Source organism: Marmota monax, unplaced genomic scaffold (genome assembly GCF_021218885.2).
Source record: "Marmota monax isolate L192 unplaced genomic scaffold, Marmota_monax_Labrador192_F-V1.1 WCK01_AAM20220418_F8-fsc00021, whole genome shotgun sequence".
Classification (NCBI taxonomy): Eukaryota; Metazoa; Chordata; class Mammalia; order Rodentia; family Sciuridae; genus Marmota; species Marmota monax.
In genome coordinates, this window is record NW_026695228.1 from 26,783,409 (window position 1) to 26,800,353 (window position 16,945).

Consider the following 16,945-nt stretch of genomic DNA (forward strand, 5'->3'; position numbering starts at 1 on the left):
CTCGGCCAATCGGCGGGCGCGCCCTCGTTGCCGCTCTATGCCGCTCCGCCCTGGCTCGCTGGTCCCAGAAGGCGCCGGGTTTCCCAAGATGGCGGCCGACGTGTCCGTTACTCACCGGCCCCCGCTGAGCCCGGAGGCTGGGACCGAGGTTGAAGCCAGCGATGCCGCGGAGCACCGGTCTCCCGAAGAAGAGTTACCGTCGCTAGATCCAGAAGAGATCCGGAAACGCCTGGAACACACCGAGCGCCAGTTCCGTAACCGTCGCAAGATACTGATCCGGGGCCTCCCGGGGGACGTGACCAACCAGGTATGGGGGGGGCCTGTGTGGGAGCGTGGCGGGAAATACCACCGTGCGCGTGCGCGGGGGGGACCAGGCGACACCAATGCTGGTGTCGCCCAGGGGGCGTCGGCGGGGGCGCAGGATCCTCGCAGGGTCGGAAGAGACCAAGAACGAGATGTGGGGGGACTATGATGAAGGGAGAAACCAACTTTGAATTGAGCGAGGACGTTGCTAGGGGCGACCACAGGCTTGGGCTAGACGGAGTGATTGAAAGGGGCGGGGAATGTTAGGGGGCAGACAGTTTTAGCCTTGATGGGGGATTGTGAATGGACTACCGGATTGGGAGGTGCCATCTGCTCAGATTGTGCTTTCCCCCCCACCCCTTTTCCATCCAGTGGCGGGATCTCATATCTAGAAGTTTCAGGGTTAGAGTATTTCCTATTATATCATGCATTTATTCATGATTCTTTAAGAGGTAGATCCGGAAGTTGTAGCTGCCTTCCCCCAAAGGCTCAGGATTGTTTTGGGAAAATGAGGTCTCCTGCCATCATCTTTGTGCAGGAAAGGCGGCCCTGTGTTCTGTGGTGCTCCTCTTGGCTAATCTTCCTGCTAGGAGTGCCCTTTTCTAGGGCAGTGCTTCTCCGTGCTCTTTGGACCCAGGGAAATGCCATCGGTACTGCAGTGCCCTGTGGGAATGGAGGGGATTGGATTGCTTTATTCTCTTTGCTGCTGAGAATCCCTGTTCCCTGGCCCACCAGCATACCTGCCACTGGCCCTTCTTGCCATGGGTACATGGCAGGTGGGGTCCCAGGAATGTTAGGAAGGCTTGATTTGGACAGACCCGGGCAGATGCCACTGTGCCTTGTCTGGTTTGTTTCTAGAGCTGGTGCTCTTCCTTGTGCCTACCTTGTTTCAGTTGGGAACACACTGTCCCTCTTGTAAAGTGTACAGTGTATCTGGCACAAGCAGGCCCCCAGCCTCGCCCTTGAAGCTGCTTGTGAGAAGGTGGCCCTGTCAACAAGAGGGAAATGGGAGGCATGTGAAGCCACACAATGTAAGCTTATTAGGTACATGAGCTCCCTGGTCAGGTACCCCTGGTTAGTGTTCCCACTGCTGCCCTGACCAACTGCACATGTTTCTTCACCTCTTTGAGCCTCAGTTTCCTCACATACAAGATGGATTTGTTAATACTTAACTGTAGAGTTGTTAAAAACAGTCAACTTGCAGATGGAGCTTCAGACAGGTTCAACAACTTCCTGAAGGCACACACTCTGTGTTGCGTTATTCACATGGAATCTGCAGCCAGGCTCTTAATATCAGCTCTGCTGGGGATGGACAGAATGGGCTTGGGCAAATAATGTTGTTAAACCTCAGTTTCCTCATTTGTAAAATGAGGTGGTAATTCACCCACCTGTATAGTTGGTCTACCTGAAGGTGGCCCCTGGTTGTTCCCTAGTGACTCTCTGTCCTCTGATTTCTGTTTCCACAGGAAGTACACAACCTACTCAGCGACTATGAGCTCAAGTACTGTTTTGTGGACAAATACAAAGGGACAGGTTTGTGGGGAAATGGGGCGGACCAGGGCAGGAGAAAACAGAGTCTGAAGATGGGAGGGTTTTGGCTGTGCATCTCTTTTCCTAACTTTGGTTCCAATACCTTTTCCAAGGCCAGTGCAGCATGAGCACCAGTCTGTCCCTTGTCCCAAGGTGTCCATTTTAGGACAGCCCTGCTCTTCTTCTCTGTGCGGTCTGGCCAGACACCGGGACTTGGGCTCACTCTCTTCCCGCATTACTTGCCCCAGCCAGCCAGTCACCCAGGTCTGTTCTCCTTTGAGCTTTCCATTCTCTTGGCTTCTACCTGTTCTATGTCCGCCTCCATCTCTACTTAAATGGCAGCCCCTCTGTAGCCTCTCTGCTTCCATGATTTTAGCCTGCCACCTACTTCCTTCTAGTCTCCTTGCAAATCTGATCAAACCTTGATCTTTTTTTTTTTTTTTTTCCTTCCCCAAAACCTGTCTGAGACCTTTCTGGCACTGCCTTGCAAAGATGTGCACAAACCTCTCCACTTCCTCAAGCACCCATAAGGTTCTGGGCTGTTCCTTTTGCTACTGATCTTAGCTGTCCCCTTTCTATCCAGGCTGCACCCAGGTGGGCAGCTTTGGCCTCCTGTGTAAAAGGTCCTTGGTAAACATGTCCTGCCAGGATTGTGCCGGGTGTTAGACCTCACAGAATGGGCTTGGGCAAATAATGTTGTCAGCTTCACTGACAAGCTGTAACTTAGGTAGGAGGGTGCCTTTTGGGGATTACCTGACAGACTAGGGTAGTAGTTAAACTCTTGGGCCCTGGAGGCAAACAGACCACAAGTTTGAATCCTAGTCTGTCCTCACTCTGGCTATAAGCAAGTAACAAGTGATTTGCATTAGCATTTGTGTCTGGCATATACAAGATGCTTAGTAAATAGCCATGGGGACAACAAGTCAAATAGTTTCTGAGTACCTAGTAAATTTGCCCCTCAGTACCCACAGAAGATTGTTTCCAGGACCTGCCTTGGATATAGCAAAAGCTGAGTATGCTCAAGTCTATTATATAAAATGGTGTAATATTTGCATATAACTCACACATATCCTGTATATCTTAAATCATCTCTAGATGAGTTATAATACCTAATATAATGTAGATGCTATGTAGATAGTTGTTATACTTATTGTTTAGGGAACAACAAAAAATATGTTCATGTTTAGTACAGACACAGTCCCCCCTATATTTTCAATTCATGGTTGGTTGAATTTACAGATGTGGTACCTGTGCCACAGGGAGCCAACTGTATGTGCCAAGCATGGGAAATCAGATGTTGAATGACACTTTTCATTCATGCAGTTTTTCAGCAAATACTTATTCAGCACCTTCTCTATGCTGGGTCCCAGAGACACGGCTGTGAACCAAACAGAGATGGTCTAGTCTGGGAAGAAGGATGTCATTCAACAGCTCCAATCATGAAGTTTTGTGAAATGGTCTTGGGACCAAAAGCTATAGGGAGGATGCTGTGTGAGCTCAGAACCAGGATCATAGGAGTAGTCAGGGTGGCTTCACCAGGGAAGTGATGTTTGGCCTTAGGTCAAGGTGGATTGGGGTTGAACAGTTAAGGGATGGGGTCCTCTCTTCCATACTCAGGGAATAGCAGTTGCAGAGGTCCCAGGTGCAGTGTGCCTGGTGAGGTCCAGGAAGCAATAGCAAGAGATGCAAAAGGCCAGCCAGACCATAAGGCTGGGCCACACAGACTTTGCAAATAGAAGACACTGGAGCTGAGGGTTGAGGCACATTCCTGTAATCCCAGAGACTTAGGAGGCTGAGACAGGAGAATTGCAAGTTTGAGGCCAGCCTCAGCCACTTAGCAAGGCCCTAAGCAAATTAGTGAGACCCTATCTCAAAATAAAAAGGGCTGGGAATGCAGCTCAGTGATAAAATGTCCCTGGGTTCAAACCCTGGTACAAAAAAAAAAACAAAGAAAATAAAGAGAAAACAAAGACACTGAGGGGGGTATGGCACCATTTGAGTACCTTTTGGAACAAAGCTTCTTTTTGTGACTGCTAGGTGGATTGATAATTTGGAATGGCAGGTGGCTGAGGGACATTTGATGGCCTTGAACAGTGGCAAATGAGGGATGCAGAATGGACCTCCAGAGCTTGACTGCCTGGGTTAATTTTATTTTGTTTTTTGTTTCTTTTTTTTTTTTTAGAAACAAGATCTCACTATGTTGCCCATGCTGGCCCTGAGCCGCTGGGTTCAAGTGATCCCCCTGCCTCAGCCTCATGAGTAGCTGGTAACAGGCCTGTAGCACCGTGCATGGCTGACTGCCTGGTTTTAAAGCCAAGCGTTCTCTACTGGGCAGGGGGCCTGTTTCCTTTGCCCCAGACCTGTGGTTGTGAGGATTAAGTTATTCCTATTTGACATGAAAAAGCTCAGAGCCCATTTTGGATTTGGGGCTTAAACCCAGGCTCCATTGACCATGTACTTAACTACTCCTCTCATTGTCACCCAGGTTTCTCACTAATTTCTTAGGACAGATCAGGTGCAGCTAATGAACACTGCTGTAGGTTGTGAGCAGTGGAGGAGTGACAATAGGGAGTGGGCCTCATGGAACCCTGTAGCCCCAGTTGGCTGGCTTGCACTTTTCTGTATAAACTGCTCAAGGTTGGCAACTGTTGGGATTAGCGGGGGGGCCTGAGATGTCTGGTGGCTTTATTCTGAAGTCACATCTGTTTTAGACAGCATGGAGTTGGGGGCAGGCCCTCAGGGGCACTGGCTGACCTGTGCTCCCCTGCTCCGTAGCCTTTGTGACCCTGCTGAATGGGGAGCAAGCCGAAGCCGCCATTAGTGCTTTTCACCAGAGCCGCCTGCGGGAGCGCGAGCTGTCGGTGCAGCTGCAGCCCACGGATGCCCTGTTGTGTGTGGCCAACCTGCCCCCTAGCCTCACACAGGCGCAGTTTGAGGAGCTGGTGCGGCCCTTCGGCAGCCTGGAGCGCTGCTTCCTGGTCTACAGTGAGCGCACTGGCCACTCCAAGGGCTATGGCTTTGCGGAGTACATGAAGAAGGACTCGGCTGCCCGCGCCAAGTCGGACCTGCTGGGCAAGCCACTGGGCCCCCGCACATTATATGTGCACTGGACAGATGCTGGGCAGCTAACACCTGCCCTCCTCCACTCCCGCTGCCTCTGTGTTGACCGCCTGCCACCAGGCTTCAGTGATGTGGATGCCCTGCGTCGGGCGTTGTCTACAGTCCACACACCCACCTTCTGCCAGGTGAGTCTGGGGCCCAGTGCAAGAGACTTTTGGGAGCACATGACAGCCCAAAGTATCTAGGAAGGGTCCTTTGGAGTCAGCTGCTTCTCTAATCTGGTTCCCTTTTCAGTAAAGCAATAGCCACACAACTTTGAATGGGGTTCTTGGAAGAGGACCTGGGGTGCAGTAGGTGAGAGCCTAGAATTGGACTGGACGGCTGGGATGTGAATCCCATCCATTGCAGGCCTCTGTTGGGTTCTCCTCCCATCAAAGGAAGGCAAGGCTGCCTTTAGAGTCTCTGATCTCGATTGAGCCCTGCTCACACTTCATCATTCACTCATACAAGCATCAGATGTTTATTGAGCACCAGATATGGGGGCCCAGCATGGTCTCATAGGAGGACCCTGTGTCTTGAGGTTAGAGAGTCAGGTTTGGTCATATTCCAGCCCCACTCTGAACCCTGGGGAAATCACTCATTGTCAGTGACTCAGTGTCATTGGTTTGGCAAGACAATTCCTTGTTTGTTCAAGTCACACATGCCAGGCACTTCTGTGTGTGTTCCTTGCTCTGTGTCAGGCACAGTAGGGTAAAAGCAAATTAGGCCCAGCTCTCTGAGAGCCTCCAGAAGTCGTATCCACAGATGCCCAAGAGGGCCATTCCTTCAGCACTTCTCATGCAATTTACTGTCCTGTAACAACCCAGAGAAACAGGTGTCATTCGCATTTTCAGGATACTGAGGCACAGAGTTGGTAAAGTGACATGCCCACAGTTATATAGCCTTGAATATAGCAAAAGCTGAGGATGCCTGGTAAGGTCAGGATTCATGCAGCAACCTGGCTCCAGAGTCCTGGGCTATCCAGAAGCCAGCATGTGGGCTCAGATGGGACATTCGTGGGTTCAGACCTCAAGTTTGCAACTTTGAGTGGGTATGGTATTCTCATGTAACTGAAATGTTGGTGCCCCATTTAACTCAGGTGTGCATAGGAACCTGACTCCTTGTATGCTCGTTACTCATTCATCTGCTACCTCTGTTGCACACCTATGTGCTGGGCCCTGTGGAGCTGAAAACAGACCAGTAGTTCAGTGACCTTATTCTCTTGTGTGGAAGCTAAGGACCACAGGAGCATGGCCAGCTGTAGGTCTTCTCCCTGAGCCTCACTTTACCCATCTTGAAATGAGGCTAGTAGTGCTGTGGTTTTTGTTAGTATGTTTTTTGAGATGGGGTCTTACTACATGTCCCAGAATGGCCTTGAACCCCTAGAACCAGGTGGTCTTCCCAATTCATTCTGCCAGGTATCTGGGACTACAGGCATCACCCCACACACATCTTAGTAGTTACTTTGAGTGGAGTATTATGAACAGCTGCCCATTTATTCTTTCATTTACACATTTACCACCCATTTATTCGTTCATTTATTTTTATTTTTACCTTTTTCGATTTTGGGGATTGAACCCAGGGCCTTGCCTATGCTAGACAAGCAGTCTACCATTGAGCTACACACACTGACACCCCAGTTATTGTCTGCTGTGTAGCACACGTTGAGGTGACCACCTCTGAGCAGCTCACAGTCATGTGCAGGGTCCTGAATGGAGGAGTGCTGGGAGTCAGGCATGTCAAGGTATGTGCCTTAGTCCCCATGTAGAGAAACTGTTGTCCTTTGACCCTCTGAGTCTCTGGAAGATAGGAATGATTATGAGAAGATATGTGTTGGGCCTCTGCACTGGGCCTGACCAGAGATGAAGGTGAGGTGCTCTCTGAAATTAAGCTGAAACCAGCACTTCTGCTTAGGCACTTAGCAGGTGCTGGGCCCTGGCCTAACAACCTCCCATAGCCTCAAAACCAGGCTTGGCCCCTGCCTAGAATGGGAGACTTCCCCTGCCCCTTGTTGAGCACCTTGTTTAATGCTCTTAATAATTCTACCAGGTATGTCTGGTTGCTGGTCTCATTTTACAGATAAGAACACCAGGGACAAGGATGTACAAGGATGTAGGAACCTGTCATGACTGCCAGGGTCAGCCAGCCAGTGAGAGGCAGGCTACGGTTCAAGGTTATGAAGCTGACCTGGAGCCCACACTCTTAGCCAGGCAGGTACAATGCCAAATGCCAAGCTGGGAATTTGCTGTCCTAGTGAGGAGCATTTGTTTTCTACATAATCAAGTTAAGAACACCTAATAAATCCATAGAAACCCACTCTAGAGCTTTTCCATTTATTCATGGACAGGTTTACACCTCTTAATTGCCTTATTTGATTACAAAATTGCTTTAAGCCAGACACAGTGGCACATGCCTATAATCTCAGCAGCTTGGGAAGCTGAGGCAGTAAGATGGCAAATTCAGAGCCAGCCTCAGCAATTTAGCAAGGCCCTAAGAAATTTAGCAGACCCTGTCTCAAAATAAAAGAGGGCAGGGCTGGGAATATTGCCCAGTGGTTAAGTGTCCCTAGGTTCAATCGCCAGTGCCAAAAAAAAAAGTTACTTTAAAATATTTGCTATATAGTAAATTTGCAAAATTTACTATAGAAATATATGTAAAGCAGGATCATGGGCTCAATGTGACTCAGCATTTTCAAGACCTTGGATTCCATCCCCAGCACAATATATGTATATACATGTATACACACATATATATACATATACACCCGTGTATGTATGTGTGTGTGTGTGTGTGTGTATAAATAAATAAAACAAAGCAGGTATCCCAATACCTTGGTTGTTGAAAAGTCTTTCTTTTCTGCTTAGTTATTTTGTGAAAGGCAATCTAGACATACTTGAAAAATTCATAGGGGCTGGGATTGTGGCTCAGTGGTGGAGTGTTCGCTCACCTAGCACACAGGAGACACTGGGTTTGCATAAGGCACTGGATTTGATTCTCAGCACCACATAAACATTAAATAAAGTTATTGTGTCCACCTACAACTAAATATAAATGTATAAAAATATATATAAAATTCAACATTCAACAGATCTTGAAAGGCCAGTGGCAAAAACTCCCAGCCCCTAGCACTTTTTCTGGCTGATCCTACTCACACCAATTTGTCTCCTTCTACCAAGATTGTATAGAGAGAGCATACCAAATCCAAACTTCGGAAATAGGAAACATTCAAATCTGAAACTTTTTTTTTTTTAGATGAGGACTCACTGTGTTGCCCAGGCTGGCCTTGAACTCCTAGGCTCTAGATATCCTCTCACCTCAACCCTCTGATTACTTGGGACTGTAAACGTATGCCACTATGCCCAGCCCCAAAACTTTTTGAGTACTGATTGACATGATGATCAAAAAGTTTCAGATTTTGGATTTTTTTTTTAATATTTATTCATTTATGTATCTTTAGTTTTTAGGTGGACACATTATTTTGTTTTTGTGTGGTGCTGAGGATTGAACCCAGTGCGTCATGCATGCCAGGCGAGCGCTCTACCTCTGAGCCATATCCCCAGCCCCAGATTTTGGATTCTTTTTTAAGGATGCTCATTCTATAAAGTCCATGCAAATATTCCGAAATCTGAAAAACTCCAAAATCTCAAAACACATGGTCCTGAGCATTTCAGAAAAGAGATATTCAACCTGTATTATGTATATTTCAAAATGGGTGTACACATTCCTGCTTTTCCTTGTTCCTGATCTGTTCTTGATCCCCCCAAATTGTCATTCCTGGTTTGATTTGATTTGGCTTGGTTTCTGCACTTTGGTTTTATCTTTCTGTATTTGAACATAAGCTCGCTCTTACTCCTCCTGTGCCATATACCATTTTAGGGATATTGCATTGGTCTCAAACCTTAATAGTCTTCTCTGTGTCATTAAGGACAGGGATGGACAGCACTATTTCCTGAGACAGCCTTTACCACCTCAGGGAGCCAGTCCTGTGAACAACACCAGCCTGTTTTGCCTGTGATCCCTGCTTTGGTTTGGTGGCCTAGACAGGAATCCAACCGTCTCTCAGCCTCAGTTTCCTCATCAGCAAAGGGCAGGCACTGGCCTCTGCAGTGCAATGGCAAACGCCAGTGGCCTGTAAGTGTGCAGTCTGTGTCAGTCACAAAGGCACCTCCTTGCACACTTACAGCCTGGGGCGGGGCACTGCTGCCAGTCACCACTGTGCTGGTGAGCATCTGCTTGCTTTGGGGCAGAGTCTACCCACAACTCTAGCAGCTGAAATACCCTGAGAACCTAGAGACTGGTTCCTTGAGTTTGTGGCAGACCCACTTGGCAACAAAGCCTGAACAAAAGTGGGTCATCTGTGGCCTCCTTATTTTAGCCTTCCTGCAAAACAGTTGTGTCTTTGAGGTCCAGGGAGCTGCCCTAGACCACTCCAGGGGTGACTGGGATGTGATATACACTATGTGCAGCATTTGAATGTCCTAATCTCCAAGTCTTAATCCTGGAACATATCTGAACTCAGAGTTGTGGATAAAGGCATGTGGGCCTGAAGAACAAAATGGCTACTGTTGAGGGCAGCCGAGAGATGTTCCTGTTCTGACCATGTCTGTACCTCTGTGCTGGCTGAATGACCTCCCACTGCTTGGCACTGTCAGCCTCAAACCCCAGCTTAGAGGCACCTGCCTCACCTAGGGATGTGCACTCTTCCCAGCCCAACTCGGGCAGCACTCCAGGACACCTCCCAGTCCCCCAGCTTGTGTTTTGATGTGCTCGAGAATCTTTTTTAATTATAGATGGACATAATACCTTTATTTTATGTGAGGTGGGAGGGACACCTCACATCTTATTTATTTTTATGTGGTGCTGAGGATGGAACTCGGTGCCTCACACATGCCAGGCTTCACCACTGAGCCACAATCCCAGCCCCTGGAAAATCTTAATCAGAGTCCCTTCCCCGTGGCATGAGGCCCAGGGCAACTGACCCATGTGAGGCAGGTCCTAGCTCTGCTCTCCTCCCAGCCTTGTGGCCTTGGGCTGCTGAACTTTTGGGCCTCAGTTGCCTCTGATAAATGGATCTGAGAGCTTCTCAGAGCCATTGCAAAGATGAGTTGATCTAACACAGGAGCAGGACTTGAGACTAAGTTCCTGGCACTAAGTCCACCCCTTCTGAGGACTTGCTGTCATGATTGGGAGCAGTATCTGGTCCCTGTTGTCACTTCACATGAGGGATGGCACTCAGGGTGGTATGGTCACTTGCCCCAGTGCTCATGGCCATCTCCTCCACAGCTGGCGTGTGGCCAGGATGGGCAGCTGAAGGGCTTCGCAGTGCTGGAGTACGAGACAGCGGAGATGGCGGAGGCAGCACAACAGAGGGCAGATGGCCTGGCCCTGGGGGGCAGCCACTTGCGAGTCTCCTTCTGTGCCCCAGGGCCTCCTGGCCGCAGTATGCTGGCTGCGCTCATCGCTGCCCAGGCCACAGTGAGTTTGTGTGGGAGGGACTGTTCCCCAAGGTGGGCATGGGGGCCTCCCTCAAGACACTGGGCCCTTGGGGGATGCCCATTGTGGCTGGCAGCACTCTTAGCCACCTGTGTTCCTCTCTGTAGGCCCTCAATCGTGGCAAAGGGCTCTTGCCTGAGCCAAACATCCTACAGCTGCTGAACAACCTGGGCCCGTCTGCCTCACTTCAGCTGCTGCTCAACCCCCTGCTCCATGGCAGCACAGGGGGCAAGCAGGGTAAGGGGGCCAGGCAGTGTCACCAACACTCACCAGGGCCTACAGCCTTGTCCCTCCCACCTCACCTCAGAACGCCTCTCCTGCACTCTCCTCAAGCCTCAGTGGCAGAAGCTCCTGAGGGTGCTGAGAAACAGGCTGAGGGTAGAGGTAGCTGGGGAGCTAGTGCCATTCACAGCTGGGGGCAGCCAGGTGGGGTGGTGGGAAGAGCGGGCTATTCCTCCCTGGGGTGGATCCTGCCTTTCTGGGCCCTTCAGGCACATTAGGTGCTCTCTGAGAGCCTCAGTTTCCTGCCCTCTCAGCAGTCTTGAGGCAATGTTGAATGTAGTGGGGACAAGGGATTGTCTAGCCAGGACTACTATCCAGCTTCCCCCTGCATCTCCCCCAGGCCTCCTGGGCGCCCCCCCAGCCATGCCACTGCTCAGCGGGCCTGCCCTGTCTACAGCACTGCTGCAGCTTGCCCTGCAGACCCAGAGCCAGAAGGTAACTATGCTATGATGGGCACCGGGCTCCCTCTGCACCCCACACTGCACAGCCCCATCTTCCCCTTTTAGCACCTGAGTGCTGCCAGTGGTCCCCCAGTGGAGTTGTGGGATATCTGGCTATGTCGTGTCCCTAGGGCCCAGGATGACCAGCCTCTTCATCTCTCACGGCAGGGTTTGGCTTTTTTTCACTATGCAGGGGACAGCTGGCCTAGATAGCCAGGGCCAGGTCAGGCCACACTGGACACACCCTTTTACAACCTGAAGCTGGGTGTGGCTACAAAAACCACTGTACTATAGCAAGTTGTAAATAGCCATCTTGCTTCTAGGGAAGAATTTCCAGGCCTCATTCTGCCCAGTGCCCCTCGCAGACGCACATAATATACAGAAAACACACGCTCCACTGGCTTAGTTTACTGGGGTGTATTCAGTGATATGGCTGTGTCTGGTGGCAAGTGACACTGAATTTGTGGGTTTGAACCATTGTGTGACTAGAGTGACCAAAACCCTTTGTGGCTGTGGTCAACACTATCTGTGATGATCAGCAAGGGATCTGGGTGCCTATGGACTGTCACTGTATATGTGTCTGGTACTAGTGGAGAGCTTGGGGTTATAGGTCCTGACATGCAAGTATTTCCTGTGACAGGCTCTGGGCTGGAATCTGGGTGTGCTGGGTGTTGTGACCAAGACTCTGAGTGACACCTGTCTGCTACCCAGGTCACCCTGTCTCCAGCTGTCTCTGCTCTGTTCCTAGAAGCCTGGGATCCTGGGAGACTCACCCCTGGGCACCCTCCAGCCTGGGGCCCAGCCCACCAACCCCCTCCTTGGAGAGCTATCTGCAGGTAACATGGACCCCACCCACCCACCCCTCTGAGGTCCCATTTTCCTTCCCCAACTCTCTTCCTCCCTGGGAATTATAAATTCCCAGCTGTGTGGCCTTCGGCAAGTGACCTAACCTAACCTCTTTGTCAAGTGGGTGCTCACCTTATAAGGGTAGCCAGGCACACCCCGGAGGTTAATGTCTTAGAGGCATTTGATCAGGGGCTAGATGTTGGGCAGTGTTGCCCCTTGGCCTCTGGGTATTCCAGGCAGAGACCCTAGGGCCCAGGGAAGAGGGGTCCTTCTGGCCCAGGCCACTGACTGACACTCTTCTTCTCTCTGTAGGAGGGGGCCTACCCTCGGAGCTGCCACCCCGGCGAGGGAAGCCACCACCCCTGCTACCACCACTGCTGGGCCCCTCTGGGGGTGACCGGGAGACCATGGGCCTGGGTCCTCCAGCAGCCCAGCTTACTCCACCCCCTGCCCCTGCGGGACTCCGTGGCACAGGCCTCAGAGGCCTTCAGAAGGACAGTGGGCCCCTGCCAACTCCCCCTGGGGTAAGGCTCCTCCTTGCACACAGCATCATTCCAGCCTCCCGCCTTGCGACATCCCCTCTGCTTGGGACCTTACAAATCCAGCTCTCTTGTCACAGGTATCGCTACTAGGGGAGCCCCCCAAGGACTACCGGATCCCCTTGAATCCCTACCTGAACCTACACAGCCTGCTCCCAGCCAGTAACCTAGCGGGTAAGGAGGCCCGTAGCTGGGGAGGCGCTGGGAGAGGCCGCCGCCCAGCTGAGGGCCCCCTGCCCAATCCCCCCACCCCTGGTGGAGGTGGTGGTGGCAGCAAAGCCTTCCAGCTCAAGTCCCGCCTGCTCAGCCCCCTCACCAGCGCCCGCCTGCCCCCTGAACCAGGGTTGCCTGACAGCTATGGCTTCGACTACCCCTCGGTAAGTACCTGGCTGCCTGGGATCAGCCATCCCTGAGGGCCAGGTTCTGTGGTCCCTTGTCCCCTGAGAGCAGCTCAAGGATACAAGTTGAACATCCCTAATGCAAAAATCCCAAATCTGAAAAGTTCTACATTGGAAAACTTTTGAGCACTGACATGCCAATACAAGTAGAACATTCCACGCTTGACCTCATGTTGGTGGGTCCCAGTCAAAATACAGACATGTTAACCATACATGTAAAATGACTTTCAGGCTATGTGTGTTAGGTATATATGAAACATAAATTTCTTGTTTAGACTTGGGTCCCATCCCCAAAATATTTCGTCCTATATATACAGATGTTCCAAAATCTGAGAGTCCAAAATCCAAAATACTTCTGGTTCCTAAGGTTTCAGATAAGAGACACTCATCCTACTCTGCTTCTCTGATATTAATTGTTCCAGGCCAAGCATTAGGGAGACACCAGGGGATTTGTTGGACATGGTCCCTGCCCTTAAGGCTCCTATTGCCTTTCCATTCCCAGGACCTGAGCAATCTCACCCTGCATTTGTCTTTCTGTCTTTCCTGTGAGGTTTTAGGCAGTACTGTTTCTCCATATTTAAAGAACTCAGAGTCCTGCCTGTCTTTCCATTTCTGCCTCCACTGTGAGGAGGATTCTTGTCTATATCAGAGATTTGGTCTTTATGAGATCCCCACCACCTACTGATCAGAAATTATAAAGTGGACACCCACAGGCCACCTGTGTTAGGTTGACTCACACTGGATTAGAAAACAACAAAAGACTGAATAAAAACTGCTAGAGTTCACACATCCCAGATTCCCAGCTTGCCTTAAAAACTATGAACCTCTGACTCCCTTGGGTCTGTACACCATAGCAGCCATCCCTAGGACCAGATCCACCTGCCCGCTGGGAACAACTACTTCTGGTCTCACTTCAGCTGACCCTCCTAGTCACAGGCCCTGTACCATGAATTTGCCTCCTTCCTGGGGGGAGGGTAGCTGGCACAGATTCAGACCGTATGTGTTTCTGCTCCTTTCATTCAGGATATGGGTCCTCGGAGGCTCTTTTCTCACCCACGGGAGCCAGCCCTAGGGCCTCATGGACCTAGCCGACACAAGGTAAGAGTAGCCTTTTCATCCTACCCCGGGTTATAGCAGTTAACAGGCTGGCCCATTACTTAATAGCTAAGCAAAGCTAACTCGGTTTTTTTTTTTTTTTTTTTTTTTGGTACTGGGGTTTGAACCCAGAGTTGCTTAACCACTGAGCCACATTCCCAGTCCTTTTTATATTTTATTTTGAGACAAGGTCTCACTAAGTTGCTTAGGGCTTTGCTAAGTTGCCAGGACAGGCTTTGAACTTGTAATCCTCCTGCCTTACCCTCTGGAGCTGCTGGGAATTACCGGCCTGTGCCACCACATCTATTTTTGAAATAGGGTCTCACTGTGTTGCCCAGGCTAGTCTTGAACTCCTGGGCTCAAGTGGTCCCCCATTTAATCCTCTCAAGTAGCTGGGATTACAGATGGCTGCCACTGTTCCTGGCTGCAAACTTTTTTTTAAATTTCTCACCATTCTGTGGGGGCAGCAGGCAGTTCCTCCAATCACTTGGGAGCTGAGCTCATCAGGGGCGCAGTGGTCCCCAGTGTCCTCTCATATACGTGGTAGTTCTTAGGCTGTTGAAGGATGCTGAGCCGGGGCAGTTTATTTCTTATCCACATGGAGCTCATCCTCCCACAGGCCAGCCTGTGCTCACTCAAGTGACCATGGTCTCAGGGTTCCGTGAAGGACCAAGGGAGAGCAGGTCCCCATGTGCCAGCTTTCTTCATTCCTGTTGATCAAAGCTCATTATGGTGAAGCCCAGAGTCCTTTAAGAGGGGATCCTACAGTTGTCTTCATCACTCAACCAACCCCCTCTCTGCAGACGTCTCCCCCACCCAGTGGCTTTGGAGAGCGGAGTGGTGGAGGTGGCGGGGGGCCCCTTTCTCACTTCTATTCGGGCTCGCCCACTTCCTACTTCACCAGCGGCCTGCAGGCTGGCCTCAAGCAGAGCCATCTCAGCAAGGTGAGGAGCCTCCCCAGCCAAGGACAACCAGGATGTGGGGGTTGGGGGTGTCTGCCTCCAGGGCTTTGTGATCCTTGGTCCCTCAGCCAAGGCTGAGGCAGTGGCAGCGGTTGGGCTTGCTCAGGGAAAAGTGAAAAATACTTACACACTGCCCCTATACCTTTGTATTGAGTGGTAGACTTCTTGCCTTCCCTGCTTCCTCTACCATTGATCCAGGTAGCTGGTATTAGCCCCAATTGACAGGAGGAAACTGAGCCTCAGAACTACAGTAATCTGCCCCAGACCTTATTGGTTTAAGTGGCAGATGCAAGACATGAACCAGAAATCTCTCACCCTCCCTCTGGCCTCAGGATTGACCTTTCCCACTTCTCCCATTTTTCCAGGCAGTCGGCTCCTCCCCTTTGGGCTCCAGTGAAGGACTCCTGGGTCTGGGCCCTGGGCCCAATGGCCACAGCCACCTCTTGAAGGTACATGCAGGGGCAGGAGGTGGGGACATACTGGGCTGGGAAGTCTCAGCCCTTGGGTAGCCCCTGATCTGGTCCCCCCTGCCCTTTGTCTCCAGACCCCACTGGGCGGCCAGAAACGCAGCTTTGCTCACCTGCTCCCCTCACCTGAGCCCAGTCCAGAGGGTAGCTACGTGGGCCAACACTCCCAGGGCCTTGGTGGCCACTACGCAGACTCCTACCTGAAGCGGAAGAGGATTTTCTAAGGGGCCAATGCTAGAGATGCTCAAGGGCCTGCACCAAATCGCTTTTGGGTTTTCTGGTGTTGTTTTGTGTGTGTGCGTGTGTGTTTTTGTGGGTTTTTTTTTTTTTTTTTTTTTTTTAATTTTCTTTCTTTCGGTAATAGAGAAATCTCTGAAAGACTTTGCTGACCAGCCAGCCGGAGCCCAAGGAGTATGGTGGCATCCGGGAGCCTCATGGCACCTCTGGCCTGCTCCCAGCGCCGAAACCCCGCAGCCTTAAGAGAGAGGGGCCACAGTCTGCTCTCTCCCCCTCCTGTGTCTCCTGTCCTCCACCTGTGCCCGGCTCTCTGGGAGTCCTCTCCTGCCTCATCACTCCTGTATTTTGGCCTTTCGAGTGCCTTGGAGGTTTCCCTGACCTCCCGTGAGGATCAGAGACTGTCCCCCTTTTTTAACTTTGACAACTGATTTTTGTTTCCTTTTCTAATTTTTATTATTTTTTAAGCCATCCAGGATGAGCCCTAGCTCTGATTGCATCAAGGTCCAACCTGTCTGGGCCTCCATTCCACACTTTGCAGTTTGTAACAGCTCCACACTTTTCTCTTTTTCCCATGTCTGCTGCAGGCATGGCTATCTTTTGCCCCTACCTGCCCACTCTGGCCAGTACCCCAGTCCCTACCTACCACAGTCCCCTTGCCTTCTGATGCCTTAAAGTTGGGCCACAGGCCCTGCTGGCCAGAGCCTCTCAGATGCCGAGCTCCAGAAGCTTGACTCAGGACCAAACAGCTCTGGCCTGGGGATTGGGCCCCTCTACCCAGGGTCTCCAACCCCGGGACGGTAGAAGGCCAAAGCCTTGGTCTTGACAAACCAGCCCTCACCACCCCTTCACCCAGGCCTAGGTGCAGAGACGGGCTTTCTCTGCCAGCTTCAACCAATCCCCCTGCCTGTGGGAATGGGCTTCCCGTGCCCATCTCCCGGAACCTCTGCTGTCTCCCCTTGTTGAAGATGAGCTCCACCTCCACCCCAGGCCAGATCCCCCGGAGCTGGCCTCCTTTCAGCCCAGTACGACTCATGCAGATAGGCTGTACACCTGTCCACCTAAGGTGACCCTGGCCACTGCCCCTGGCCAGCTGGGCTACCAGCTTCCTTGTCTTGACTCTGGGGCCCACATTCACTTCAGGGGGATGTCCTCTCCCCAATCTTCCCATACAGACCTTTGCTGAATTAAAGTTTGTAAGTAAACGGTTTTAAAGAAATAAGAGCTGGCTGTTTCTTGGGATAACAGTGGGCCTGG

At 51.1% G+C, this 16,945-nt stretch overlaps 1 protein-coding gene across 1 annotated transcript; it reads left to right on the forward strand.

The window, feature by feature from the left end:
- Positions 1-49: 49 nt before the first annotated feature.
- Raver1 (ribonucleoprotein, PTB binding 1) lies at positions 50-16,910 on the forward strand. Its single transcript, XM_046436754.2, has 13 exons — positions 50-307; positions 1,770-1,836; positions 4,609-5,078; positions 10,216-10,407; positions 10,533-10,662; positions 11,048-11,142; positions 11,896-11,983; positions 12,306-12,517; positions 12,613-12,909; positions 13,954-14,028; positions 14,829-14,969; positions 15,353-15,436; positions 15,532-16,910. The coding sequence occupies exons 1-13, from the start codon at positions 89-91 to the stop codon at positions 15,676-15,678; spliced, it is 2,217 nt and encodes a 738-aa protein (XP_046292710.1). The 5' UTR covers positions 50-88; the 3' UTR covers positions 15,679-16,910.
- Positions 16,911-16,945: the final 35 nt, after the last annotated feature.

What these genes read in the sequence shown, in the direction of transcription:
- Raver1 (XM_046436754.2), top strand. Translation starts at nt 89, where the DNA reads ATGGCGGCCGACGTGTCCGTTACTCACCGGCCCCCGCTGAGCCCGGAG. An exon ending in CGGGGGACGTGACCAACCAG is followed by an intron (nt 308 to 1,769) that starts GTATGGGGGGGG and finishes CTGTTTCCACAG; the next exon opens with GAAGTACACAACCTACTCAG. An exon ending in CAGCACAGGGGGCAAGCAGG is followed by an intron (nt 10,663 to 11,047) that starts GTAAGGGGGCCA and finishes CATCTCCCCCAG; the next exon opens with GCCTCCTGGGCGCCCCCCCA.